Below are 18,906 nucleotides of genomic sequence, written 5' to 3'. Positions count from 1 at the left end.
ACTGGTGATGTTTGTGCTGATGGTGTTTCAGTACATACGACGCAGATGCGCGTGGGAGGAGTGAGAGGCGAGTGCGTCAGTGGAGATAGTGGGCAGCGGCACTACCGTGCTAGGAGTACTGCAGTCCAGTTTTCCGCGACACCACGGATGCATAGAAGCAATGATGGTCGTGTTCGACAACTTTGTGGCCTAGACATTACTCGTTTGCAGGGTGGCACAAAGAAAGTTCATATTCAGCAACACAGGGTTCCATCAAGAGAAGAAGGTATTGGCGCATAAGTCCAAATTCATGTGGAGAAGAAAGGAGGCGCCAAGTGCTGTATCAAGTCAAGCACGCCGAGAGGGAGGATGTGGTGTGGTGTGGTAGGCAGGCAAGACTTGAAGACGGCGCGGACGTGTGATGTTCATATCACGTCACCTTTTCCAAAAGACCCTCACGCGTTGGGGACAACGCTTCTTGAAGGTGGGGAGGATGATACGGGCATGAAGGCCGAGTGAAGCCCAATTTCAGGACTCCACCTAGCTAGTTATCTTAGTTATCATATTTTATATGTATGGTCATATGTGGGCTAATTAGGGATTTTATTGAGTCGAGTCAGTTTGGTTTGGGCATGTCCAAACTAAGGTAGAGAGGCCCACTAGGGCTGGTGATACGTCCAAAACGTATCTACTTTCCCGAACACTTTTGCTATTGTTTTGCCTCTAATTTGTGTATTTTGGATACAACTAACACGGACTAACGCTGTTTTCAGCATAATTGCCCTGGTGTCTTGTTTTTGTGCGAAACTCAACTTTCGGGAAAATCCCCGGGATTAATTCCAATGGGCCTATTTTCACGAGAAGATTAACGGAGCCAGAAGACCAGAAGGAGGGGGGCCACGAGGCGCCCACCCCACAAGGCGGCGCGGTGGGCCCCTGGGCCGCGCCGGCCTATGGTGGCAGCGCCTCGGCCAGCTTCCGACGCCCCCCTTTCGACTACTTAAGGGTTTTGACCTAAAAACGCACGGGAGTTAGACGAAATTGCCAGAAGACATCTAGAACACCGCCGCCATCGCGAAACTCCGTCTCGGGACCAGAAACTCCGTTCTGGCACTCCGCCGGGACGGGGAATTGGAGGAGATCATCGCCATCATCACCACCGACGCCTCTCCATCGACCATCCATGCTTCCCCCATCCATGTGTGAGTAATTCCTCCGCTGTAGGCTGAAGAGGATGGTAGGAATTGGATGAGATTGATCATGTAATAGTCATAAGATTGTTAGGGCATAGTGTCTAGTATCCGTTGTTGGTACTTTTATGATATTGTTGCAACTTGTTATGCTTAATGCTTGTCACTAGGGCCCGAGTGCCATGATCACAGATCTGAACATGTTATTGTTTCATGATGATATTCATTGTTTTATGATCATACCTGCAAGTTGTATACACATATTGCTGTCCGGAACCTGAGGCCCCAAAGTGACAGAAATTGGGACAACCGGAGGGGAAGGTGGTGATATGAGGATCCCATGTGTTCACGGAGTGTTAATGCTTTGCTCCGGTGCTCTATTAAAAGGAGTACCTTAATTACCAAGTAGATTCCCTAGAGACCCGGCTGCCACCGGCTGGTAGGACAAAAGATGTTGTGCAAGTTTCTCATTGCGAGCACGTACGACTATATATGGAACACATGCCTATAATTGTTTAGTACTTGGATACTGTTTTATTACTATCTGCAAATGCCCTACCTTGATTGTTACATGAGTTCTCTTATCCATGCAGCGCCTATTCATCCATCCCTGTGCCTACGAGTATTTTAATCCTGCTCGTTTACTATAATCACTACTGCTGTCTTTGTTGCTCTATCGCTTATATTTCACTATCGCTATCGTTATAAAGCTGTTGCTACCGATAAACTCTTGCGAGCAAGTCTGTTTCCAGGTGCAGCTGAATTGACAACTCCGCTGTTAAGACTTACAAATATTTTTGGCTCCCCTTGTGTCGAATCAATAAATTGGGTTTTACTTCCCTCGAAGACTGTTGCGATCCCCTATACTTGTGGATCATCAGCTGGCCGGCCAACCCCCTCATATAAGGGTTGGGACGGCTAGGTTTTAGGGTTAGAACTTGTTTGAGTTAAGTTTAGACGCTATCGCGTGTGTGCTTGGTGAAGCATCCCTCTGGGAATGGCGCCGCCGTTTATCTATTACAGTTGTTGCGGAGGTTCTTGTGTTCATCAAGGATTGTCGTGATTCGGTCTTGAGGCGTGGTGATCTCCATCATGTTGCTTGCTGGATTTATCCCCTACTTCAGGTTGTGTTTCGCGCGTAATTGGAGGTATCTATCTACCCGGGTGCTCGCTGTGAAAGATCGGGCAAAGATCGTAGGAGGATCTATTAGGATCCCCTTATCAAGAAGCTTCTAAAGATCAACACCATGACCAAAGAAGAAGAAGGGGCAAGGGGCCTCCGCCCCTAGGGCAGCCGCCGCCGCCTTCTCCATGCCGGCGCCGCCTCGCTCCCAAGGGAGGCTCATCTCCATCACCATCTACAACAACTCCCCATCATCCCCACTGTAATCTCTTGGCAAACATGATGCATGATGCAATATATTGTTTTTCTATGTCTATTGTATCTCTATGTTGATGTTTGAGTAGTGACTTATTCTTAGCAATTGCGATATAGTTTGTTGTTGGTTGCATACAAGTACATATGTTATATGAGTGCACACATATATTGGGGGATGCAGAAGGTTGTCACTGTTGCATTGATAAGATGAGGGATAAGCAGAGATTGACAGAAACCGAATCCCAAGTCTTAGAGAACATGTTGTATTAATTCATAGTTAATAAACGAGGGTATTATTATGGGGACCTTAGAGCTAAATGTGGTGGTTGGACATTACGTATTAATAATTCCCTTGTTTGCTGTAAATTGGACTTGAGATTGATGCATGTAAAATGCATACATGAATTTTGTATTTTATCGTACTAAAATCCTTATTATATTACAACTTTATTACATTTATTGGGACCAAGCTATTAATAGTTGTAAAAGTGCACAAGTTCTTGTTTTAAACTTTGTTTTGTAGGAAATAGGCAAACATGGAAGGAAACCGGTCATTATGTGAAATCTGGAGTTTCTTGAAATCTGTCCCTACATGACACTTTTTAAAGATCGGCCTAAAGAGACCCGAAGATGGCCTCAAACGGAAATAGTGCTAGCGATAGAAGTCGTGGAGAATTTGCAGAAGTTTAATTTTACGTAAAGAATGCCCAAACGGAGTTCGTATGCGAAAAATATGCCCGTTTTACCCAAGGGTACAAGGTAGTTTCGAAAACTCGAAAATTAGTGACGTGATTGACACAAACTCTTGCCATAGTTAATAGATTCGTCCAAGCCACGACTTTATAGACTCATAAAGGGAGTCTTAGGAAGGTTCCTAGTGACACTCTATTGATTGATTATAATCATATCGAGTAATTAAAATCAATAAAGCTCCATAAATTCACATTTGATTAATGTGAATAAATATATATAGGGATTTGCTAGCCGAGAACTAACTTTGTGTTCAGATAAATGTTACATCATTTGATTTGCATCGTGATTTGTGACAGTAATTAGTTGCTAAGAGCAAGTTTAATAGTATAGCCAACTGCTGGCTATAAGCCATGTGCCATGTCATCTGTAGCTAACATAGAGCCAACATGTATAATAGTGAGCTATAATCATGTACTACTTTATCAATGGATGGCCCACATTTCACTCTCACAAAGTGCCTAGGAGCACGTGCTAAAGCTGGCTCTTGCATTAGAGCCCACTCCTCTTCTCTCTCCTCCTCTCTCTCCTCCAACTAAGCATGAGTATATTATTATAATCGTTATAGCCAGCTGACTAGGACTTATTGTACTTGCTCTAAATAAGTTGTAACTGAGTTTTAATAACATCATCTGACTGAGAACGGAGTTAGCTATCAGCCGACTGAGAAATAGTCACGCTCAATAATATTAGGGCAATAAAAGTCGTGTAAATCTCGAGATATTGCATTAGTGGCGATGATTAACGTAGTGGGTAGGTAGAAGGCGCTCCACCGTGCGGTCCGCCGCCCGTCCCGTCCAGGTGGTGCGCCGCTCGACGCCCGAGTCAAGGCGGAGAAGACGCCATCTCGGCATACGCCGTCTGATTCCAGCCATCCGGCGCTCTATCCCTTGTCCCCATCCCCCAGTCCGTTTCCCAACACTATGCGTGGCGTGAAGCGCCCTGCCTAGCTCCACACTCTCCACTGTCCTCAAAGTACCACTCTGTCCGCCACTCCACTCCCCAGCCAGCCACCCCACACTCACACCGATGCCGTGACACCGCGCGCGCCCCCAGCCACCCAACCCCCCACCGCGCCGCCGCCGCCGCCGGGAGGCTTCCGGCCACCGGACCCGGAGAAGAACCCGCTCTCTCCGCCCTCCCAGCCTACACCAAACCTACCCCGCCCCGCCCCGCCGCCCCCTCTTCCGCTTCCGCAGCCGCTATTCACGCCCTTCCAAATCCACCCCGACCGATCCGCCCACAAAACCCCACCCCACCTCCTGCCCATTATTCCACCGCCCCCAAACCCCGCGATGGCAACCCCGGACCCCGACCCGCAAACCCTAGCCGCCGGCGAGCTCGTCTGGGCCAGGACCAAGGCCCGCCACCACTGGTGGCCCGCCCGCCTGCTCTCCACCAGCCCCCTCTCCGCCAAGAACGCCCCCGTCTCCTTCTTCGGCGACGACAACGACGACCCCCGCCCCGCCACCGGCCTCCGGCGCTTCGCGGACCGGGCCGCCGACAAGATGGCGCGGGCCAGCGCCGCGCCCGCCTTCCTCGGCGCCCTCGAGCTGGCCCACGCCGCCGCCGTCGCGCTCCTCTGCACCGACCTCACCTGCGCCTGCGCCTCCCCTCCTGCCCCCGCTCCACCGGCCGAGGACGCCGCCGTCGTCGTCGGCGGGGTCGCCAACCTGTCCCCGTCCGAGTTCCTCGCCTCCCTCCGCCGGGCCGCGCTCGACGCCCCCGCCGTCGGCCTCCTCGACAGCGCCAAGCTCAAGAGCTGGACCCGCGCGCTCGCGCGGGGATGGGCTCCAGCCGGCGCCGGGCCGCGCTACCAGCGCCGCTCGCTCCAGGACCTCGCCGACAAGGTTGACCTCGACGACCTCACCGACCCGCCCGAAGATGCAGATGCTGCCGCTGCCGCTGCCGCTGCCGATGAGGACTCCGACAAGGAGTTCGAGATGCCGCCGCCCAAGACTCCCGCGCGAGCAAAGCGCAAGGGACGCCCGCGGCGCAAAGAAGCCCCTCCCAAGGAGGAGGAGTCGGATGCAGGGGAGGAGGACGCCGACGACCACAAGAACGACAGCGATGTCAAAGCGCCGTCCACGGGGCGGACGCGGAAGAAAAGCAAGCACCTTGCGGATTCAGAGGAGCATGACGCCCACGACCAGAAGAACGAGAGCGCCGGCACCGACGCCGCACCGCTGTCCACGGGCCGGATGCGGAAGAAGAGCAAGTACCTGTCGCCGCCGTACACCGATCTGATCTCGGCCTCTGCCCTCGACGAGAAGCTGGCTGATTCGCCCAAGGAGGCGCCGCCGGGTTCCACCAAGAAGGAGAAGAAGGCGGTGCCGGACAATGTTGACGTGGGGGAGGTCCTGGAGCTGCTGCGTAGCCTCGGGGTAGGCTTCTTCCATGACACCCAGCTCCCCGAGGCGGCAGAGCGGTTCCTTGGCTCGCTTAGAACCAAAACATTCGCTGGTGTAGATGTTGCTGGGTTGGTCTCCGACCCTGCTGCTGCTGTGAAGCTTGGGAAGAGTGTGTTGGAGAGGAGCAGGAAGAAGGATGATGTTGCGGCTGCCCGTTCTTCTACCAGGAGGAAGAAGAAGATTGAGGAAGGTTCTCCTATGGATATGCTTGATTTCCCCGCGGAGAATGCTGTTGCAGAAGATGGTGCTGCCGATGTTGCTGCTTTGGGTTCTGATTCAGCTGCTGCTCCTGAACAAGGGAAGGCTGTAAGGAAGAGGGGCAGAAAGAAGAAGGATCAAGATGAGAGTGGTGCTTCTTCTGTCAAGACGAAGAAGAAGGTGGAGGAAACCTCCCCTAAGGCTACTCCTGAACTTCCAGCGGAGAATGTTTCTGCCGACGCCAGTGTGGATGGTACTGGTTTGGTTCCCCATTCATGTGCTACTGCTGCTGAACAAGGAAAGGCTGTATTGAAGAGGGGCAGAAAGAAGAAAGATCAAGATGGAAGTGGGACTTCTCCTATCAAGAGGAAGAGGATGAAGAAAACCTCTCCGACAGCCATCCTCGACTCTGGCTTAGTAATTACTCCTGCTATCCCTATCAGGCAAGTGAGGGCAGGAGATCTAATAAGCCAAATGACATCAGGAAGTGGTGCAGGCATGGGAGTTGGGGTTCTCGATCAGAACAAGTTGGAACTTAAGAGTCCTGTTCCAGCTGCAATGTCGGGAGGGACGAAATCAGGTGAGGAGCAGGACCAAGCAGATGGTGCATCTGTTGTGAAGACACCAGTGACTGTTGAAGCAACGCAGCTGGGAACCCATACAAATGTGGACAATGTTGTTGCTGATCTGGCTGCCAAAAGTGTCCAGGGAGAAGAAACAAAGGCTGGAATGGGTATTCAGGTAGATATGAATGTGCAAAGTGGTATTGTGGATATGCCTATCGCAAGTGTCCAGATGGAAGCAATGGGATTGGAAACTAATATTCCTGTAGATTCAAATGAACAGGGTGTTGCGACAGATCTGCCTGTTATAAGTGGTTTGCTTGCTGAGGATGGAGGCATATCTCAGACTGCAGATGAAAATACAAATAATGCAGATGTAGAAGTGAGTACAGTCCAAGGTGTTGTGGCAGACGTGGCTGTTAGAAGTGGGTTTCTTCCTATCCATGGAGGCGTATCCCAGCCGGCATATGGATATACAAATAATGGAAATGTAGAAGTGCGTGCAGTCCAAGAACCTTATCCTTCCCTGGGGGCAATGATGCCAGAAATGTATAGGGAAGTTGATGACATCATTACTGGAACAAATGTCACTGCAACAAACCATGTGTTTAAAGCTGAGAGTCAAAAGGGTGAACAGACTAGCCAGCAGAAGACTACTGGTGAAGCCATTGCAAATCATGCTATTGCAATTTCTACCAATGGGACCTGCTCAGATTCACCTAATTCCACTCCTAAGAGAAGGAATAAGAAAGCTCCACAGTACTTTTCAAATCCAGTGGAAATTGTGTTGCAGTTCTCAGATGGTGTCATTCTTCCTTCCAAAGAGGAACTACTCTCCGCATTTAGCAAGTTTGGCATCCTGATCGAGCCTCTGTCTGGCATCTTAGAAGACATCCGCGGTGCACGTGTTGTGTTTGGGAAAAGCGCCGAAGCTGACGCAGTGTATGCCAGGCGTGAAACTCCTGGTATCTTCGGCCTGTTTGGCCCTCCATTTGCCACCCTGAAGGTACTCAACTATCTCCCCCCATTCACGCCGAGCGTCCCTGCACCTGCACCTCCACCTGCTCTGAGACCTCCGATCGGCGTTGCGGACATGAAGAAAAATGTCGAGAACATGATCTCATCCCTGGCTGGTAAGCCTGCCCCGCCATTTCTTCTTGGTGAGATGCAGCGGCTCTTGTCGAAGATCAACAATAAGCAAGCTGGGCCTTCTAGCTCTGCGATGCCTCCTCAGTAGGCCCTGTTCTATGTTTTCGACGCTCTGGTTGGCTTCTGTAGTTAGTGAAAACTTATTCTCAATGCTGGATGTCTTTTCTTCATTAGAACTGCTTATTTTCAGTTTATGGTACATTGGATCTATTGGCTAGTTCGGCAGCTATGGAACAAATGTGAATGGTAGACTTTGTCGTGTCATTGCTTTTGTGCATTGGACATCCAAAATCGCAGTTCCATGATAATCGCGTGTTTTCTGTAGTGCCATGTGGTTGCCGCCTCTATATGTTATGCATTGGTCTGGGAGAACTGAATGTGATTGTGATATCCAATCAAATTCAGCATCTGATAAGAAAAAAATAAGAGATCTCCCTGATGCTTGTGTTGTCCACTAGTAATGTTTTTATTTGTACTTTTCGAGTTATCTTTCCTGGAGGACAGGCAGTCATGTGATTTTGAAGATACTTTTCAATGCATCTTCCTTTTTCTGCGAGCGTCTTAACATGTATTGTGTGAGACGGAGATGCGAGCAGGTAAATTCAGAGGAGGGCAGCGTGCCTGCATGCTAATAGTATCCTACATTTGCAACAGTTCGTATATTCAGGCAAATTTAGATGTTTGTTCTGAGGATCTGTCACTTTTTTTTATTTTTCGTTTGGGTTTCTCACCGGTCTGAAGGCTGTGGATTTATGTGTTTCTTCCGCGTCTTTATCTACCGCTGGATTTTGACATAATAAGTATATAATAAGGGTTCCTGCAAAATAAAGGAAACCTAGTAGTATTTAAATTAGGGTAGATTTTGTTGAACTCTAATACAATTTACAGAAATATGTTTTTGTACAAATAAAAAAACAAGCTGAAGTAGCACCTTCAGCTGTTCCATATCATAGTCATGGTCAAAAGTTGTCTTGCGAGCGTTTTAGTCGTTGTTGTAACCCTGAACTCTAGAACATAGAGTCGTTATATGATGTGAAAGAAGAAAGATGGCGGTGTTTATCTTATCGGATGGGTAATAGTGAATGTAATAAATAGTCACGCAAAGCTAGATGTTTGATCTAAGGATGTGTCAACTTTTTTGTTCTTATTGGTTTCTCACTGACCGCGGGTCGGGGATTTTATGTGCTCCTTGCGCGTCTCTGTCGCCAAAAGTTGGTGCAAGTATACAATTAGGATTCCACAAAACAAATAAAAAATATTAAAATTAGGGTAAATTTCTTGAAATGTAATTGCGTTAAACAAATAAGTTTCTATACAGATCAAGGGCCAAGGTGAAATAGCACCTTTAGCAGCTTTCATATAATTTAGACTGATGGCCAAAAGTACATTCAATGATTCAAGCATAAGTTGTCTCGCCAGTTTTTTGGTCTTTGTAAACCTAAACTCACACTCAGAAAATCATTTCATTAAAAAGTCGACTTGTCATGTGGCGTGTGTAAAAAAGACAAAATTCAATGCTAAAAATAAGATTTTTCGAAAGATAAATTTTCTCTTTTTTACATAGATCACAAAAATATTGGTTTCTCGTGAAACTTGACGAATGCACATATATTATGAAGATGTACATGTAGATTTTTTTAAAGTTTTTTACAATATTTTAAAATATTTTTTTGTTAGAGAGAGCATACGCACCCGAGAGCCAAACTGAATTCGGCTGGTTTCCCTCCTTCAAACAAACAATAATCTTTGTTTCTTTCTTCTTTGCAAGAAGAAAACAACACTTAATCAATCATGGGACGGAACACTAAGCAGGCTAAGCCAAGGCTACACATTTGAATATACCCCGAGTGGTCACTTAAACCTTGCATCCAAATATTAATATGCTTGTCGGTCATCATATTTTGATCGTCATAATAGATGGGATATATGGTGCTAAGTGTTTCCCTAAGGCTGGTCATAGTGGTAAGTATCATGTAGTAGTATCATGCATATGATACTTGTGTATGATACTATCTCTATAGTGGTTAGTATCATGAAGTAGTATCATAGTCATGCTATATTTATTGCTTTTTAGAATCTCAATGCAATTTTGTGCACAAGATTTGTTTGGCATTAACTTTTCTCGTAACATGCGCTATGATACAGTATCTACCTATGTTACTCTAATCTCCTCTCTCCTCCTTAATTAGCTGCCACATCAGCATTTTTGTGGGACCAATGTGCATGATACTAGCTATGATACTAGCACTATGACTAGCCTAATTAATGAGGCCACTGTGAGGTATACTGAAGTATGAAGTTTGGGTCCACACAATAAGATTTCCCCAAATTGTATCAATAGTATATTTAATATATGACGTGCAAGAAGAATGGTGATGTTTTATATCATTGGATGGGGCAATATGCAAAGTAATCAATAGTCAGGCAAAGCTGGATGATTGATATGAGGACATGGCACATTTTTCCTTAATTTGGGTTTCTCCCCGACTTGATGGCCTCGGATTTATGTTCTTATTGCGCATTTCTTTGGTCAAATGTTAGTACAAGTATAGAATTAGGGTTTCTTAAAATAAATAAAGTTATTCAAATAAGGGTAGATTATATTTAAACTCTAATCAATTACTCGAATATTTTTCTATACAAGCCAAGAACCAAGGTGAAGCAACACCTTTAGCACTTTCCATATTATCCAGTCATGGTTAAAAGTACATTCAAACTTAAGTTTTCTTGAGAGCCTTTCTCTTTGTAACCAACCCTGAACTCTAAACCCTAGAGTCGACTCTTTTTGTATATATACGGTTTGTCTCCGCCAAACAAACAATAATCTTCATTTATTTTTTTTAACAAGAAGAAACAACAATTAATCATGTGATAGAACCGAACGCCCAACAAGATAAACATACACACTTGAACCGCGACCGCACATCATGGCTCATGATACGTTTGTTCTTTATGTTGGAGCAAAGATGTATCATGCCGGTTTCATCTCCTAAGTCCTAAGCGTCCAAGAACAAGATTTAACTGTCATGGCTCACGATATGTTTGTTCTTTATGTTGGAGCAAGATTTGTCGTGCTAGTTTCATCGCCTAGGTGTTGGGAGTACAAAATGGAACTTTTGATGTTCAAGTTTAAATCAACTGAAAGCATTTGAATTTGAGTGTTCTTACAGCCGAGCTTAAATCTCAGCTCATATTTTTTGTTTTTATTTTTTCTTGGAGCCTCGTTAGTTTATCTTTTTTTAGTTTTTTTTTTGAGCAGGTTTATCTTTTTTTAGTAACCTCGTTAGTTTATCTTGCCAAATGATCCATCTGATGGGCCAGGCCCAGTTGGCTTGATCAATTGACTTATTGAGGGCCCGGCCCGGCCCGACCCCAGTCCCCACTACCACCGCAAACCCAAACCCTCTCTCGCATCTCTCTTCCTGCCTCCGCTCGCCGCCCAATCCCGCCGGCCACCGCTCGCCGCTCGCCGGCGGCTACAACCTACCTACCACTCTTGACCTCGACCCGGGAACCCAAGGCTGCGTCACCACCAACACCCCAGGCAAAGCCCCCGCCCCCTCCTCCTCCTGATCTAGCCCACCGCTCGCTCAAGGAGCTCCGGCAAATGGCGGCCATGGACGAAGACGTGCGGCTGGACCTCGACAAGCTCCCCATCAAGCGCCTCGAAGCCATTGACGAGGCCGGCAACGAGCATTACCCGCCGTAAGCCGCCCAACCCGCCCCTATCTCCTCCCGGCCTTTCTCGATCCAATCCGCCTACTCACACTGCCGATCCGCGGCTGCAGGGACACCAGCAGCGAGGAGCAGCGGCTCGCCGCGATCCGGCGCATCGACTTCTCCTGGGTCATCGAGCGGGACGCCAAGAAGGCCAAGAAGGCCGCGGAGGAGACCGCCCAGCAGGCGTGGCCGTGGCAGGGCCTCATGGAGAGCCTGCAGCAGGCGCAGCAGGAGCTCACCGTCGTCCTCGACCTCATCAGCACGGTCTGCGCATATCCGTACATACGAACCCGGCATCTCGGCGGTTGTGATGTTCCTGATTATGATGGACCCCGTGATGATGCAGGTCGAAGCAAATGACGCTGTGACCGTCGCTACGGCGAGTAAGCCCAAGTCGACGCCCAATGAAGTCCTAGTCGACATGGCGGTCTCCGCGGCCACCAAGCTCCAGCAACTTCGGGTATGTTGGTCTACCGACCGTAGCCCCTGGAGTACAAACTATTAGAGCATTTACATCCAATTAGCAGAAGATGCACCGTAGCATGGAATGAACTCATGGGATTCCTCAGCTTAGCAGTAAGAAAATGGGAACTGAAATAAACTGCAATAGAAAATGTTTTGAGTAGCCCATGTTTGAACTTGCACCATGGACTTGCTATGCTTCCTTCTGCAACCTTAATTTTTATTTGTTGGCGCCTTTCAGCATTTGGGGCGGTACTTCAAACAATCGGCCAAAACGATGGAGCAGCAGTTCCAGAAGGAGGCTAGGTTCTACGGCTCGTTAATCAGGTTCGTCTTGTTGCAGGAACTGTGAACTTCGGGGTTACTTCACTGATGTTTGTACCATAAGCGGTGTTATATTGGATTGGCAGATTGCAGCAGAACTGGAAAGTTAAGAGGCAGCGTGGGACTGGTCCAGGAAGTGAAACCTTCATGTTTGATGTAATTGACACTTCTCAGTTAGACACGGCAGCGATGCCCCGGTTCTCATCGATGGCTTTAATTCCAATTGATCAAGACTCATTGGGTACTTTATCTGTACAAGTTCCCCAAAAGTCATGTCGTTTCTTGAGTCTTCAATTTCGTGGGGACGGTGCCAACGGTGTTGAAAACTACGCTTGCAAACTGAATGGTGTCTCAAGCACCAGTTCTGCTGAGGAAATTGATACTTTGGAGGATGATGATGTCAATAAGTCTGTCAAACACGCGCATTCCATCCTCCGCAATATCCACAAGTCAATATTTGAGGAGCAGGTATCTAAATGCTTACATATTATTGCAAACTCATCCTTTTGACCAACCAGTCGTCCATGGAAAATTATTGTTGCGAAAAATTACGCCCTCTCTGTTTGCCTTTATTTATTATCTATACCACCCTATGCTTAGCTTAGTGTATGCCTTTGTAGGTATTTGATATGGTGATACGTGAGACGTTTGTCCAATCTGAAGGCATTAACGTAACCGGGATGCGTGATGATTTTCTCCAATTAGCAATTGGCCAGGAGAGTTTGTTGTGCCTTTCGCTGACGGATTCTGGGCATGATAGTGAGTCAGAAATGGCAGGCCATGAAGAGCACGCTAATTCAGAGGATGCAGCGAATCTTGTATTAGCTACCACCAATGGAAAGCAGGAGCCTTTGAAAAGGGATGCCTCAGGGTTTCTTAACCCCAAAAGTCTGGAAATTTGCTTGCTACATATGTTTCATGAGAATATTCTTAAGAAAGTCAGGGAGAAATATCGTAATATTGTCCGCTACCCGAGTCCCGCTCAGGCTGCAGCTGATGATTGTGGCTTGCTAAGTCATTTCTGCATGACAGTGGCTCATAGGATATTTTCAAACAAAGTACACCTGGAGCTGGAGAGTGTGGTATAACTATACTATTTTTCCTGTTTATTAATGCAATGTACCATGATTGCTGATTGTCGTTCTAACTTCCTTTCACTAATGCAGGTTAGCAGGGTTCCGTATCTCCATCTGCGGTCTCTTCCTACATGGCATTCTCGAACTTCTTCCTGGTCTCTCTGCTTAAGAGTTCCGCAGCCTATTTTGGCATCTGATCGACCCACGAATCCTTCAGATAAAGACGAACCGAAGTACAAATCCAGGTCACAGTTCAATACAAAGATTATCTTGAAAGATGGCCAAATAAGTTTGTTGGGTGAAGGATCTCCAAGCATTGCTGGATCATTAACTAGGAAGCCCTCTGATGGGTATTTGATAAACAGTTACAACTGTGACTTGGAAGACCTCCCAACGATGCTTCTGCAGCAGGTAACCTTGTGATAAAACCCTTGAGTTTTCTTTTGTCTGGGTGCTTATTGGGTTAATTTATTAACGTTACTACTGTCAGAAGTATTTATGATTCAGAAGATTGAAGCATCACTTGGGTCAGGGACTCGGGATAGTTTAGGAGCCACTTGACTTAATATTGTAACCAAAATTTAGTACTAAATGAAAGTGTCCTATGATTGAGAGCAATGTTCGTTCATTGTTCAGTGTCTGCACCTCGTTTTACTATGTTTTCCTTGGGACAGCCATCTGCTGTGTCCATCGATCTGCACGCATAGTGTGTCTAACTAGTCAAAATGTGTGAGTTCAGTATGACTTCGGTGTAGAGAATAAATGTGATACATTTTAGGATCATTGCCATGCTTCCTTATTTTAGAAGTTAATACCATCACACTGTAAGAGAAGTTCAGAGGCTGAGAACATCTACTTTGTTGGACAAGGCTGATATCACTTTATACAGTAGAACAAGACGAGTAAGGCTCTTATATTGAACTAGCTATTCAGTGGAGGCACTGACTGAAATTGTCTTCCTCGCTATAGTATGGAGTGTCTGGCAGTCTTTAATGTGCTGCTTTGACACCTACTTCATCATAACATGTTGCTTGCATCTGCAGGTTGCAAGCCAGGTAATAAACTGGCTTCACGAAGAAGCAGTGGTTCTCGGGATGAACGTGACAAGAGATTTCCTGTGCCTTTACTTTGATCTTGACCAAGGAGAGACACTTGGCCTGGTGGCACATGTTGACCCAGACGATGCCTACGGGTGCATTTCTTGGTACCTAACTATCGATCACCCAGTGGAGGATGGGAAGATGTCAACGGACAATCCCGAGTTTGAGAAGCGTAGGTTTCTCGGGTATCTGTCACTGGAAGTGCTCTACTCTACCCTGATGGACCTGATAAACCTGTGTAGCACTGGTGTCCACCGCTGAATTAAACTGTATGATGGTAGAATTATGTAGTATTCATTGAACAAATCCTGTAATCATATTATTCTGTTTTCTTCCATCATATATCAAGGTTGTTGATTCCTACAATGCTGATTGGTTGTGCGCCACAAAATATGTACGTGTAAAGCTGAAAGATGAAATACATAATACATGCATCAGCTTCAAAAATTGATAGGGGGAGCTCCAGCTTGGTGGTCCGAGAGAACTGCTGATTGCTTTGGTGTGTCTGCTGCGACTACTTCTCTTTGAAGGAATGTCTAATGTAACTCAACATTTACCATGTAAAATTAAGAGTTTAGTTCATTTTTTTATCTCCTATTTATTGTCTTGTGATATTAAATCCATCTTCTTGTCTTGCCCTGATGGATTGAGAAGAAGAGGCCAATAGTCGAGGCTAGTGGGGGACGAATTTGTACGAATCGATGGTTAAACGTGGCTTCCTGGGTTCTTGCTATGCTGGAGGGTGTGGCCGTGACCTGCGTCCGTGGAATGCTGGAACGGGACCGTTCCTGGAAGGGATCATAGAAAAAGACATAGCTCTTTCTCTTCAGGGCTGGCGGAACAATTGGTTCCTCGACGCGTCAACGATCTTTTGACGTTTTTTCTGCCTGTCTTTACATGCGTTGCTTTTTTATTTGAAGGAAATGCGTTGCTTTTGGACATATACTCCAGCTTAACATGTTTGTTTGCATCCACCATTGCTAGTCAGGCAATAAACTGGCTTCATGAAGAAGCAATGGTTCTCGGCATGAACGTGGGCAGGGATTTCTCTCTGCAAGTGTTGTGCTCTGCCCTGATGGGCCCGATAAACCTGTGTAGCACCGGTGTCCACCGCTGAGATAAATTGTACTAGTACAACTCTAAAATCATGTAATATTCATTGAACAAATCCCGTAATCATATTAATCTAGTTTGTTCCGTCATACTTCAAAGCTGTTGATCACTACAATGCTGATTGGTTGTGCGCCACAAAATATGTACGGTGAGTCAAGGACTCGATCAGCTGCAGACCTGATGTAGTGCCGCTGCAATTTCATCTTCAGCTAACTGTGGGTTTGTTTAAGCGTCCCCAAATGAATCAGTGTACATTCTTCATCCAACAACCCTCATCGCAACTTACCGTTTCGCCCCAAAAGAGCATCTCATGGAGATAGACTCTGTTCAAGAGCAACCTTTTCTAGTACTCTGGCTGCGCAGTGTTACATTCGTGTCTCGACACTACTCCCGATGACTCCCACTCCCACCTTTTCTTACATGTCTTTGGTGTTGCCCCCATCATCACCACGAATGTCTGGTCTTGTGATTGATACCAATGCTTTAATGTAATAAGCTAGTGCTACCAACACGTAATCTGAAGTGTTCCTATGAAAACGCAGATTAACTATAGTGAAAGAGAAGGTTGCTATATGCTCCAGTGAACATGATGGAATGAAATGTGCGGGCGGAACATGAAACTTGCTACTTATAGCTTGGTGAACATGGATGGATGTAAGTGAGAAACATCATTCACAGCCAAAGTTTGGTGGGTATTTAATTTTCAGCAGGTGAATACCCCTGACATATAACAAGTAGGCCAGTGCTAAGTAAGGTCATTCTGAATGTGGACCTTCCGCTAGAACTCGGTGTGCTACTCCATGATAGATAATTAGATGCGGCTACGCTAATATATCATACTTTTACTTGCATATGCATAATATTTATAATAGTATATCCTAATTTATTAGGATACTTTAGGTTAGAGGAGCTATAGTCATGAGGCATGTCTAGAGGGGTGGTCTCTGGTATTTTCCTTATTCTTAGCTTACTGTATGTCTTTGTAGGTATTTGATATGGTGATCCGTGAGACATTTGTCCAATCTGAAGGCATTAACGTAACTAGAATGCGTGATGATTTTCTCCAATTAGCGATTGGCCAGGAGAGTTTGTTGTGCCTTTCGCTTGCGGATTCTGGGCATGATAGTGACTCAGAAATGGCAGGCCGTGAAGAGCACACTAATTCAGAGGATGCTGCGAATGTGGTTTTAGCTACCACCAATGGAAAGCAGGAGCCTTTAAAAAGGGATGCCTCAGGGTTTCTTAACCCCAAAAGTCTGGAAATTTGCTTGCTACATACATTTCATGAGAATATTCTGAAGAAGGTCAGGGAGAAATATCGTAATGTTGTTCTAACTTCCTTTCACTAATGCAGGTTAGCAGGGTTCCGTATCTCCATCTGCGGTCTCTTCCTACATGGCATTCTCGAACTTCTTCCTGGTCTCTCTGCTTAAGAGTCCCGCAGCCTATTTTGGCATCTGATCGACCCACGAATCCTTCAGATAAAGACGAACCAAAGTACAAATCCAGGTCACAGTTCAATACAAAGATTATCTTGAAAGACGGCCAAATAAGTTTGTTGGGTGAAGGATCTCCAAGCATTGCTGGATCATTGACTAGGAAGCCCTCTGATGGGTATTTGATAAACAGTTACAACTGTGACTTGGAAGACCTCCCAACGATGCTTCTGCAGCAGGTAACCTTGTGATCAAACCCTTGAGTTTTCTTTTGTCCGGATGTGTATCAGGTTAATTTTTTTTTCCAAACGATCCACCAGGGGGGATCGAATTTTCATTACCAGAAGATAACGAAAATACATCAGTACTAAGCAAAAGAAAAAGCAAAAGGTGGAGGATCGCCGCCTAATGCTAGCGTTCAAGCGGAACATTACAGAGTTTTAGGAACAACACAGACATAAAACCCCTGCCTACAGCAAAGGGGAACGGTAACAAGATAGTTTAGAAGATTGAAGCATCATTTGTGTCAGGGACTCAGGATAGTTTAGAAGATTGAAGCATCATTTGTGAACGAACATTTTTTTGTCCGGATGTGTATCAGGTTAATTTGTTAACGTTACTACTGTCAGAGGTATTTATGATTCAGAAGATTGAAGCATCATTTGTGTCAGGGACTCAGGATAGTTTAGGAGCCACTTGACTTAATATTGTAACCAAATTTTAGTAAATGAAAAGTGTCTTATGATTGAGAGAATGTTCGTTCATTGTTCAGTGTCTGCACCTCGTTTTAGTGTATTTCCCTTGTGACAACCATCCACTGTGTCCATCAATCTGCACGAATAGTGTGTCTAATTAGTCAAAATGTATGAGTTCAGTATGACTTCGGTGTAGAGAATACATATGATACAGTTTAGGATCATTGCCATGCTTCCTTATTTTAGAAGTTAATACCATCACACTGTAAGAGAAATCCAGAGGCTGAGAACATCTACTTTGTTGTACAATGCACTTTATACAGTGGAACAAGATGAGTAAGGCTCTTATATTGAACTAGCTATACAGTGGAGGCACTGACTGAAATTGTCTTCCTCGCTATAGTATGGAGTGTCTGGCAGTCTTTAATGTGCTGCTTTGACACCTACTTCATCATAACATGTTGCTTGCATCTGCAGGTTGCAAGCCAGGTAATAAACTGGCTTCACGAAGAAGCAGTGGTTCTCGGGATGAACGTGACAAGAGATTTCCTGTACCTTTACTTTGATCTTGACCAAGGAGAGACACTTGGCCTGGTGGCACATGTTGACCCAGACGATGCCTACGGGTGCATTTCTTGGTACCTAACTATCGATCACCCAGTGGAGGATGGGAAGATGTCAACGGACAATCCCGAGTTTGAGAAGCGTAGGTTTCTCGGGTATCTGTCACTGGAAGTGCTGTACTCTACCCTGATGGACCTGATAAACCTGTGTAGCACTGGTGTCCACCGCTGAATTAAACTGTATGATGCTAGAATTATGTATTATTCATTGAACAAATCCTGTAATCATATTAATCTGTTTTCTTCCATCATATATCAAGGTTGTTGATTCCTACAATGCTGATTGGTTGTGCGCCACAAAATATGTACGTGTAAAGCTGAAAGATGAAATACATAATACATGCATCAGCTTCAAAAGTTGATAGGGGGACCTCCAGCTTGGTGGTCCGAGGGAACTGTTGATTGCTTTGGTGTGTCTGCTGCGACTACTTCTCTTTTAAGGAATGTCTAATGTAACTCAACATATACCATGTAAAATTAAGAGTTTAGTTCACTTTTTATCTCCTATTTATTGTCTTGTGATAACTTTTATTAAATCCATCTTCTTGATGGATTGAGAAGAAGAAGAAAGCAACAGTCGAGGCTAGCGGGGGATGAATTTGTACGAATCGATGGTTAAACGTGGCTTCCTGGGTTCTTGCTATGCTGGAGGGTGTGGCCGTGACCTGCGTCCGTGGAATGCTGGAACGGGACCGTTCCTGGAAGGGATCATAGAAAAAGACATAGCTCTTACTCTTCA

At 45.8% G+C, this 18,906-nt stretch overlaps 2 protein-coding genes across 2 annotated transcripts; both read left to right on the top strand.

Moving 5' to 3' along the window:
- Positions 1-5,458: 5,458 nt before the first annotated feature.
- Positions 5,459-7,981, top strand: LOC124661512. Its single transcript, XM_047199377.1, has one exon. It carries the CDS (start codon positions 5,499-5,501, stop codon positions 7,704-7,706), a length of 2,208 nt encoding a protein of 735 aa, XP_047055333.1. The 5' UTR covers positions 5,459-5,498; the 3' UTR covers positions 7,707-7,981.
- Positions 7,982-11,070: 3,089 nt separating this feature from the next.
- Positions 11,071-14,666, top strand: LOC124661160 (mediator of RNA polymerase II transcription subunit 17-like). Its single transcript, XM_047199017.1, has 8 exons — positions 11,071-11,323; positions 11,407-11,602; positions 11,685-11,798; positions 12,042-12,127; positions 12,211-12,592; positions 12,745-13,206; positions 13,291-13,611; positions 14,244-14,666. Exons 1-8 carry the CDS (start codon positions 11,226-11,228, stop codon positions 14,559-14,561), a joined length of 1,977 nt encoding a protein of 658 aa, XP_047054973.1. The 5' UTR covers positions 11,071-11,225; the 3' UTR covers positions 14,562-14,666.
- Positions 14,667-18,906: the final 4,240 nt, after the last annotated feature.

This window comes from Lolium rigidum, chromosome 6 (genome assembly GCF_022539505.1).
Source record: "Lolium rigidum isolate FL_2022 chromosome 6, APGP_CSIRO_Lrig_0.1, whole genome shotgun sequence".
Lineage (NCBI taxonomy): Eukaryota > Viridiplantae > Streptophyta > Magnoliopsida > Poales > Poaceae > Lolium > Lolium rigidum.
This window is presented reverse-complemented; position numbering and strand designations above follow the sequence as displayed.